This window comes from Chrysochloris asiatica, unplaced genomic scaffold (assembly GCF_000296735.1).
Source record: "Chrysochloris asiatica unplaced genomic scaffold, ChrAsi1.0 scaffold00032, whole genome shotgun sequence".
NCBI lineage: Eukaryota > Metazoa > Chordata > Mammalia > Afrosoricida > Chrysochloridae > Chrysochloris > Chrysochloris asiatica.
In genome coordinates this window covers 184,767-195,941 of record NW_006408550.1, presented here as the reverse complement: position 1 = coordinate 195,941, position 11,175 = coordinate 184,767, and the positions used below count along the sequence as shown (strand labels likewise).

General features: G+C 41.0%; 1 protein-coding gene across 1 annotated transcript in view; it reads right to left on the bottom strand.

Moving 5' to 3' along the window:
- The window catches only part of PIK3CG (phosphatidylinositol-4,5-bisphosphate 3-kinase, catalytic subunit gamma), a 41,960-nt gene that overhangs the window by 10,366 nt on the left and 20,419 nt on the right, over window positions 1–11,175 (bottom strand). The window contains exons 6-10 of the mRNA XM_006859266.1: window positions 10,825–10,971; window positions 9,222–9,312; window positions 8,337–8,467; window positions 6,840–6,951; window positions 5,894–6,051 (exon numbers count right to left, since the gene is read on the bottom strand). Of these exons, the coding sequence (XP_006859328.1) occupies window positions 5,894–6,051; window positions 6,840–6,951; window positions 8,337–8,467; window positions 9,222–9,312; window positions 10,825–10,971 (639 nt within the window). The remainder of the gene's footprint in view (window positions 1–5,893; window positions 6,052–6,839; window positions 6,952–8,336; window positions 8,468–9,221; window positions 9,313–10,824; window positions 10,972–11,175) is intronic.

Here is an 11,175-nt window from a genome sequence, read left to right as displayed (position 1 = left end):
AAAAAAAAAAGAAAAAAAGAATCAATTTGACATATTGAACACTAATCACCAAGGCTGGATAAGTTGTGGGATGACATCATAAAGAAAGAAAGCAAATGATCATTTAAAAGACAGGAAAGAAAGAAAACACCAAAAGGGACGTCAGAAGAAACTCTGAAATTTGCTCTTGAATGTAGCACACCGAAGGTGAACGGAAGAAATGATGAAGTCAAAGAATTGAACAGGAGATTTCAAAGGGCAGCTTGAGAAGACACCGTACAGTACTCATATTATAATAAAATGTGCAAAGACCTGGTTCAAACTGATTTGTGGCCCAGAGCTTATTCCACAGCCCCACGCTAGGACTCCAAGTGAATAACTAGTGGGTAAAAAAATGTTTTCTTTTCCATCTATTCAGTAAGGAGAGGTCTTTCTAAGGAGAAATAATTCATCAATATCATTATTTTCCAAATATATCAATTTATCACCCTCTGAAAAAGATGCTATTCTATGAAGTTAATAGATACCCTTGAGTTCAAATCGTGGGCCTTGGTTTTGTCCTGGAATCCTTGTGTGGTGGTGTAGGACAAGCACTAGATTTCAAGGTCATTTTGAACTGCAAGGTCAGTGGTTCAAACTCACCAGCTGCTCCTCAGAAACCCTACAAAAGGGTCACTATGAGTCACAGTGAGTTGACAACACTTAACAACAACAAAAAATTATACACTAGTGGAGTTCTGACTCGACGGCACTTAACAACAACAACAACAACAAGTGGAGTTCTGGTATGGTGTTGATGGATAAGCACTGGACTTCTAACTACAAGGTTGGTGGTTCAAATCTACCAACCTTTCCTCGGAAACCCAAAACAGCATTGCTATGAGTCAGAACAGACTCGATGGCATTTAACAACAGCAATTAGTTTGTTTCTGAACTCTCCCCTATTTGAGAAATAACTGATGACAATGGCCCTAAGATGAATTCGCTACCTTGAAACAAAAAGGGGGGTGAGGTCCCATACAGCTTTCCTCTTTCAGTTCCTCTTCCCTCCATCTTCTGACCACTGGGCTACACATGTTTTTAATTCTCTGTGGAGAAGGTTTACCTCGCCCTTATCAAACAGTGGATCAACTTTTCTCCATTCTTCCTAACAGAATCTTAAAATATGATGCCTATATTAATTAACCTTATCAACTCAGAATTAGGGATTGACTGTAAATGAGCACAACTTCCATTAAAAATGTCACTATATACAATGTCCCCTTGTTGTTGTTGTTAGGTGCCATCTAGTCGGTGCCGACTCATAGCTACCTTATAGACAGCAGAATGAAACACTGCCTGATCTTGGGCCAACCTCATTATTTTTGCCACGCTTGAGCCCATTGATGCTGCCACTTGGCCAATCCATCTCGTTGGGGGTCTTTCTTTTTTTCTCTGACCCTCCACCTTACCAAACATGATATCCTTCTCCAGTGACTGGTCTCTCCTGACAATATGTCTGAAGTATGCAAGATGAAGTTTGGCCACCTTTGCCTCCAAGGAGCACTCTGGCTGCACTTCTTCCAACACAGATTTATTGGTTCTATGGGCAGCCCATGGCACTTTAATATTCTCCTCCAACACCATAACTCAAAAGCATCGATTCTTCTATGGTCTTCCTTATTTACTGTCCAACTTTCACATGCATATGAGGCTATTGAAAATACCATGGCCTGGGTCAGACACACCTTAGTTCTCAAGCTGACATCTTTGCTCTTCAACACTTTAAAAAGTTCCTGTGCAGCAGATTTTCCTAATGCAATACATCGTTTGATTTTTGGACTGCTCTTTCCATGAATATTGATAGTTGATCCAAGAAGAATGAAGTATTTAACAACTTCAGTCTTTTCTCCGTAGAAAAGAATGTTGTTTATTGGTCCAGTGGTGAGGATTTTTGTTTTCTTTACATTGAGATGTAATCCATACCAAAGGCTATGGTCTTTGGTCTTCATCAGTAAATATTTTAAGTTGTCTTCACTTTCAGCAAGCAAGATTGTATCACCTGCATATCGCAGGTTATTAACAATATCCCCTAGCTTATCTAAATGTGGCAGCTTTATTAAATCTTTACGGAAGCAGATTGCCCCATCTTTCTCTCTCAGAGCAACTGTTGAGTTAGAACCCCTGACCTTACAGTTAGCTGTGAATGTGGTAATGACGGCTCCACCTGAGCTCTTTCCTGGAAGGCTTAACTGTATACAAAGGTTATGACAGGTCTGAGTCAAATGATGAGAAACTGGCAGCTTGTCTTTGTCAAGCTGGAAACTTTATAAACTTTTCATGTACATAATTTAATTCTGTGGTGTTTAGTGTGGTTCCTGCTATGAATGAGGAAGGGGGAGGAGAAGGGAGAAGGAACAGAGTGGGGGAGAGAACAGAGGCAAGACAGGTGGAGTTCTGGACTCCACTTGCTCTTTAGCCAGAACAGTGTAAAATTTTCACGTTTAGTACGATGGTAGTTGTGTCTGAGATTCCCTGCTGAAAGGGTTTCTCAACTTTAAGTTTCCAAAGTTTGAAGATCTACTGTGATGTCTACAAACTACTATTTACTGAGTGTCTGCTGTAGTTTAGACAGTGGGCTAAGCATTTTACTGGTATCATTTAAATAATCCCTTGGGGTGCTGATGTGGCATTGCAGAATTAACATCGGACTGCTAACTACAAGACCAATGGTTCAAATCATTCAGCCGCTCCTTGGAAACCCTATACAGACAGGGTGGCTATGAGTTGGAATTGACTCAATGGCACATAACAACAACAGATAACCACATGGTGTTATCCAAATGGTGTAATGGGCTATGTATTGGGCTGCTGACTGCAAGGTCAGTAGTTCAAGTCCACCAGGTGATTCTGAGAAGAAAAAAGAGGCTTTCTGCTCCTGTAGATTTACCGCCTTGGAAACCCTATGCAGGGTCACTATGAGTCAGGACCGACTCAATGGCAGCCAGCCAACCAGCCAGAGAAGTGAGGAGGAGTGTTATCCCCATTTTATGATTTACAGCCTTGGAAACCCTACCTAGGGTTGCTATGAGTCGGAACCACCTCCACAGCGCATAACCACACCGCCACCACCACCACAAATGAGAAAACAGATTCAAAAAGATTAAGTGATCTTAATAGCCAAGCACACAGCTATTAAGTCCAGGATCCAAATCTCTTTGTCTGCTACAAAGTCCATCCTTTCAACCTATGTTGTTGTTAAATGTCGTTAAGTTGGTTCTGACTCATAATGACCATATCAGTTTCCTAAGGTGTGCCTGGTGGGTTTGAACTACTGACCTTGTGGTTAGCAGTCCAATGCTTATCCCGCAGCACCACACCTATGCTAGTATTGATGTTTAAGGCTCATCATATGATATTCACAGGCACTTACAATGGAAGAAAACAGTTGTCTACAAGGACAACTCTTATGAAAGTGTGTTTGTAGTGGTACACATGGTCTGGATGTTGCTTTGTTGTTGTTGTTGTTGTTAAGTGCCATCAAGTCGGTTCCGACCCAGAGTGACCCTGTATAGGGTTTCTGAGGAGTGGCTGGTGACCTTGAACCACTGATCTTGAGGTTCAAAAGGACCTTGCAGTCCAGCACATTAACCCATGACACCACACCATCAGGAACAAGCTGGAGAAACAGAGGATGGAGACATGCTCCCAGACTGGGAGGACAGACTGTGCAAAGGACCAATGCCAAGGTTTGGTGCTTTGGGTGGAGGCCACCTCTGTGGCAAGAAGCAACCTCTCCTAAGCCTCCCCATGCCAGAAATTTGTCATTAAAGAATATTTGGAAACTAGAAAATAATGAGGAAGTCAAAGGGGGAAGTACTATTAGGAGTTTAAGAGGTGACCTGGGCAGGCACTAGGAGCCTATGGGAATGTTGATAGCATCAGTAACGATGGGCAGTCACTCCAGGTAAAGCTATTGGGACAAAGAAAGAGAACATATGAGTATGTGCAGAATCAGACAAGCCTGGCAAGTCCTTGTTTTTGTCTGCATCTGTGAACTGCAGCATTACTGAGCCAGTCAGATGGCCCTCACACGTGGAAGAGGAAAATCGAGGGAGTGCTTTCCCCCTTTGAATGATGAGATTCTTCCAGCGTTTTCTTTCAGTGAAACCATTTTTTCTCTTTCAGGAAGTTGTCAAAATATGTGGTTTTTAATTTTAAAGAAAAACAGGACTGAAATGCGTCAAGTCCCTGGAAATAATCTGAAATCTTCAGACCATCTGGCTTCAGAGATCTGTCTCATTGACAACACCATTGGCCTGGGGGAAGGCAACTCTTCTAATCACCAAATCCAGAATCAGCCAAGAGAAGAAGCAAGAGCAGATGCATTTCAAAACGATATGCCCTAGGTCCTGTACTATTGAAGTTCAAAGCTCATGCTTTCTCCCAACATCTCAGGGCCTTAGGGGGAGCATCAGGAACAAGATTTGCTTGAAATACTGAGATTGCAAATCAAACCATGTTTAAGATGCACTAAAAGAGGTGGCTATTTAAAGGGAACCTAAGGCACATGGTGTAGGATCAGCACTGGACGGTGAACCACAAGGTGGGCAATTCAAACTCACCAGCTGCTCCTCAGAAGCCCTAAACAGGGTCACTACGAGTTGGAACTGACTTGATGGCACTTAACAACAACAAAGCAAGCATGTACACATGAAGCAATCACTCTGCCTGTATTTCTGTCTGTATAAGTATACTTGAAGGAATCCTGGTGGCACAGTGGGTAAGTGCTCAGTGTTTAATCGAAAGGTCGGTGGTTTGAACCCACCAGCTGCTCCAAGGGAGGAAGATGTGGGAGTCTGTTTCTGTAAAAATCTACAGCCTTGAAAACACTATGAAGCAGTTCTACCCTGTCCTATAGGAGCACTGTAAGTCAGAAATCAATTCAACAGCAGTGGGGGATGGTATTGAGTTTACATGCATTTGTGTTAGTAATTACAACTTTTTGAATTGTATTCATAGACAGTTATTAAATTTGCACATGTGAAATATTTTCTTCTTGGATATTTAAAATATTTGATAGTCAAAACTGAATGGGGACCTAGAAGGAACGAAAAATAGAGTAGACTCTGAACACTCTCCCAGGGAGATGGGTAGATTCATGCAGTTTTGTCAAGTAAGCAGGAAGAGCCCTAGAGCTTTGTAGAACCTGTGACCAAGCTGACAAGCTTTCAAGTGTGAGAAGGGATCTCGCCTTACCCAAATGACAAAAGCAAATGGCAGTGCAAGCAAGAATTCTCTGTGGTAGTATTTGATGGCTACACACCTGTAGCAAAAATCAAGAGATTTTTACCTAAAAAAATTTCAAGTTGGCTAGAAGTCAACTTCCAGAATGTATATTTAAAGGCTAAATCTGCTCCCAAGAGTTTTTTCTTAAAGATTTCTCTTCAATACCAGCATCATCCTGGTGTTTTTATTTACCAGTCCCCTTGATTGGGAGTTTCTGGGAGGCACAAACAGTTAAATACTTGATTACTATCAGAAGGGTTAGTGGTTAGAACCCACCTAGAGGCACTTGGGAGGAAAGCAATCTGCTCCCAGGAGGTCATAGCCTTGAAACCCTATGGAGTGTGGTTCTACTCTTGTAACACACAAGGCCATCATGAGTTGGATTCCATAGCAACAGAAAACAGCTGTCACACTGATTATGAATTAATTTTGGTTGCTGTTTGGTTCTGGTATAAGGATTACCGAAGAGTCATTTTGCACTTGGAGAAGGAATGTAGGAGATGGGGAGAAGGTAGGGTCTTCCAGGCCAGCAGAGGGCTGAGGCCAGACCAACATCAAAGCAAGGGGGAGAGGTGAACACAGCATGCCCTGCAGACACTCTTCCTCCTGGTTAGCAGTTCACTGGAGAGGAGAGGAGGCAACTTACCTGAAATTTCTGGAAGTGTGCGCTTGTCTTCTTTCCACAAGTTCCCATCACAAATAGGAAATCTGGAGTTAGCACAAATGGCACTCTTTCTTTATTAATTCCCAGAAAACTTTTGTAATTCCCAAGAATGTGCCCAAAGTCGATATGAAACAGGTTTCCTTAAGAGGAGAAGATGTTTGACATCATTACACTGGCGTAGGTGAGTGCTGTAAGAGCACTCTGGGATGTTTACTTCTTGAAATAGTTTTTAAGTTGCCTGAAAATGAGCTGTCTTGGGTGAGAAAGCTATTTTTTACTCTGTTCATCAGCTTCTGATAGTTTTCGTCTTAGCAGGTGTGTGAAAGTAGTACCCACAAACACTCTTTGAACCGTATGTGCTTTTGATCACTTTCCGGTTTTCTTTAGTTGACAGCCAAATGCCATCAACAAGGTCTCAGAATGATTCTTAGAAACACAAATCAAACTCTGGCTAGTATGTCAGAATTATGCCCAAAACCTCTCTGATGCATTATCTCTTTTGATTTTCACAGAGAGTAAAGGATTTGCCCTAATCGACTTCTATTTCTAGATTCTACTCTTAAATTTTCACAGAGAAAAGCCTCATGGTTTAGTAGCCAATACTGACCACTGCCAGAGTGGCCAGTGGGCCAGTGAAGGGTCAGACTTAAGAATATCTGCCAGGCTTTTTGTTGCTTCTCTACAAGATTGGATGTTTATCATTCCCACCTCCCCTAGCTTCTGGAATAGACCACTATTCTAGTTTTTTGGCTCTACCTCTCTGATTGTTCCTTCTTAAATCTCATTCCCTGCCTCTTCTTCCTTTACCCTTGGTTTTCAAAGTGGGTAGTCTCTCTCTGGCAACCTGCCCTTTCCCAGTAATGACCTCTAAATACACACTCCAGCTTTAAACTCTATTTAACAACTACTCGGCCACAAATGAACTCACCGGTCTCTGTGATCATAATATTGTCGTTGTGCCTGTCTCCTATTCCAAGAACAAAGGTTGCCACACAGTAGCCAGCGCAGGAGTAAACAAATCTCTCCACTGCTGCCTGAAACTAGTTAAAATGCATCTGAGTATTAGTTGGGTTGGATCTACAGAGAGCAGCCTGAGTATTATAAATTACACCCCAAAAGACAGTGTGCTGGAAATCATTTTCAGAGAGCAAGTAAGAATGAGACCTCATTTCATTAGCTTTGTAGATGTTAATTAAGTACCAGCTTTCTAATTGCTCCGCTTAAGTTTCACAGTAGTACGAAGAGATAACTAGGGTCCAAGAGCAACAGTAATTTGATCAAAGCTTCGCTTCCTCCCCATGCATCACTTGTCAGCACCCATCTGGAGCCGGCGGTCACGTCTTCATTGGTGAAGATAAGTTTTGCTTGTAACCACTTGTAGTATGCATGAGTTCACAAATCCAGGTATAAACCCACAGCTGTTGAGTTGATTCCAACTCAGACCAACTCTGCAGGACAGAGTCGAGTGACCCCCCATAAGATTTCCAACGCTGTAAACCTTTATGGAAGCAGACACCACATCTTTCTCCTGAGGGGTGGCTGATGGGTTTGAACATCTGACCTTCCAGTTAGCAGCGGATTGCTTAAGCACTGAGCCATTAAGGCTCCTAAATCTACATGTACAACTGACTAATAAATGCTACTAATTATATTTCATTCTCCAAAGGCTGCTAACCATGCCGAGAAGTGCTAACCATAACTGAGAAGTGCTAAGCCTGCATAGCAGAACCTTAAAGAATGCCAAAGATCCTGACCACAGGGCTTGTGAAGGACTCAGGTATGCACTCTAGAGGAATGGTGGTACTGACATTTTCCTCATCTATACTTCACCATTTAGATTACAGTGCAGTGGTAAACTACACATTATTTTATAAGGCATGTGATAGTTTTCCAGGTAGGAAAGAATGTATACATTTTGTTGCTGTGTGCTGCTGAGTTGATTGCCATTCACATTGACACTATATGACAAAGAAGTGAACCCGGGGTGGGGTGGGGGATGGTTTCTTAGGAGGAAGTCTTTAGGGAGCACACCGCCAAGTCTTCTCTCTTGCTGAGCTGCTGCTAAATTCAGACCACTGACCATCTGGATCACAGCCAAGCACTTAACCATTGTGCCACCAGGACTTCTAATTTATACCTGCTAGCTAAAATTTTCTGCTGACCAAAAATGATAGCTATCTATAAAAAGTGCTCACAGATTATTTTACAGAACCAAATTTTATGCAAAGCATGGCTGATAATCAAAAGAGAGGCAAATGCTCATGGAGTTATGAACCGACGTCCGTTTAGCACAGATATGTTATGTTACCACCTCAGGAGTAAGGTGTCTTCCCCCCTTAGAGTCTTTGAATGTGGGGAGCCACTGCTGCTATCACAGATGGCAGCTTATAAGGAGCCGTCAGGGTGGGGAAACACAGGAGCTCACCTTTTCTTCTAGCGGGCATTTTTCTTTGAGCCAGTGGTTCAGGACTTCATCTTTAAACGCGCCAGTGTTGCCCACAGTGCTTTGCTGAATTTTGGCAATGGTTGTGGCGTCCTTCACAATCTCGATCATTCCTACATGAGGACGCACAGAGTTTGATGGGGATTGAGGTCTAGTGGCTGACCCAGAGTTGGAACAGCTACCTCTTTGCGGAGTGAAAGACAGAGGGCTTTCTGCCCACAAGCCTGTTTTCCAGGTCTGTGCGTCTACTGCTCTTAGGAGCAAGAGAAGGAAGAGGAGGGGGATAGGGAAGTTGTCTAGAACATGCTTTCAAGTATCCCTGAATGAAAAAGGAAAGGGGTGGTTTTGAATGGTAATAAATAAAAGCATTGATATGCCCAGCATATCCTTCCTCACTTGACAATCTTGCCTTTTCCTCTTACACATTGCAGGGTCAAATATAAATGGTGCTGTACAGTACTGAAGTCAGAACTTGAATAAAAATATGCTTGACTGAAATTAAAATGTTAAATATCTCTAAAAGCACCTACAAGGAGAGTGTGCAATAGCTTTGATAATGTGTATTCTGGGATATTAAAGTAAGTGACAGATCTTCTCTCTATTTATAAATGGGGAGAGAGAGGCCTAAGGTACGTTAAAAACTTGAGTTAAACTTTAGAGGTAGAGAAGTAATGGAGAGGGAAGAGATTTTTAGCCAATCTTTCCCATGTATAGTCACAATGATTTGAATCATGTATTCATTGAGAGACACATCTACCAGCCTTGGAACATTTTCTTTTTTATATGGACTGTGATCACACCCTGAAGTAATTATGATCTTTCAAAACCAACTGAGTGGTGTATTCATCTCCTGAGCTAACCACATACCGATTTTGTCACCAGTGGAAATGCAACCATAAGGTAAGAGGCACAGATCCAAAGATTCTGTCTCCCAAATGGACTCCATGATTCGTAAAATCTGTGTTGACACAAAACATTGCCATTATAAGTATTTATCTATTTAACATACGTTTCCCTATTTGATAACACAAGACTTACCAGTTAGCTTAAATTAAATAAGTAATGGCTGCTTATCTTTATCATCATACTAAGGTTTCCTTTCTTTGGGAGCCTATTAATGTTCTCAATTTAAAACCTTGGGGAAGAGGGTAAATGGGTGTCTTTTTGAATAAGGCTTTAGACCGGTTTCATCATCCATTAACCCAAAAATATTGCATTCTAAAGCCTTTACTAAACTTTATCCTAGCAAGCTATAACCAAAGCAACAATAACAACATTGATACTAAGAGCTAACATTTCCTAGGTGTATTAACCTTACTATGTGGATATGACTGTCACCCCCATTCTGCAGGTGAAGCAAAGAAGACTCGGAGAACTTAAATAACTTTCCCTTAGTTGCTAAGCTGAGTGCTTCAACAACAAAACAAAGTGCATAAAGGACAAGTACAAATATTCCTTCAAAACGAGAGAAACCATACACTGCTATGTAGTGCTTCTGAGCTACCCATCTGCAGATAATTCAAAAAGTGCTACAGATTTATTTGAAGCTTAATAAACTTTCAAAAGACTTGAAGGATATTTTAAATACCTCTGCACAAAACATATACCATTCTTGGGGGAAAAAAAAGCCAAAAAAGAAAAGTTTCCATCTCAAAAAGAAGTAAAAACAGAAAACAAATTGAAAACACGGCCAGTTTTTAAAATAGGCTACATTTAAATCTTTAAGGCTTTGTCTAGGACCTATTTTAATTAACCTCATGTTTATTTTAAAATGTCAATTATGCTCAGTGGAAATATGCTACTTTCACAACCTTGAACAGCTAGAAAATGGAGACTATTACTTTACCAATTTGTGAAGCTAAAATGTATCCAGAAATGTTAGGGAATATGAAAATAATCAGCAAAGATACCTTCACCATTTACCTTCAGTGTTAATGATTTATAATTCTCGTGGCTTAATTGTATTATTCCTACAATTCACTTACTTGCTCATCTTTTCTCTCGGTTCCAGTAAGTTCTTCATGAGTTTGTATGTATATAAATATATCTAAAGAGGCAAGTATCTATGGCTGTGTAGATATGTCTCTGAATATGAATGGACTAGGTACTGGGGAGCAAACACATCTATACTTGGTTACCTAACTTGAAATGATGTGTGGTACAGAGGTGAGGTGAGGTAAGGTAAGTATATCTGGTTATCTGGGCACGTTGGATATGCATCTTCTCAGGAATGGACAGTTATGATCATCACCGAATTGCATATATAATAGCCCATAGCGATATTCCCCAAGTAAAAGCTCTGTTATGTAATCTTTGATCCCTGTTCATCATACAAAAAACAAGAGACTGAGGCTAGAATCCGTAGAAGGTATTTTTAGATATAAGTAGAGTGCTTTGTGTGTGTGTGTGTTTGTGTTTTTTCCCCTTAGATAATTGGGGGTGGGGTGGGGAATCCTTAACTGCAGCATACCTGTAAGATGAGCATGTCTTGACGCAGATCATCACCATGTTTAAAGATGATTCCAATTGTTTCTTTCGATAATGCTGTAGGGTCACTACATTTAAACTCAAGCCACAGGGGCTTTTTCTTGGAGGCCATCACTTTACATTTTTCAATCTGTAACAGAGTAGTCATATGTTTTCTACACACAATGGATACACATTGTAAAGACACAAATCTCTGTGTGAACCATCATTATATATGTGCAACCAGGACAGCATTCTAGTTGGGAAACTATTGTTAATGATTTGGAACTTGCATACATTGTTGGTGGGAATATAAAATGGTATGTTGTTGTTGTTGTTAAGTGCCGTCGAGTCA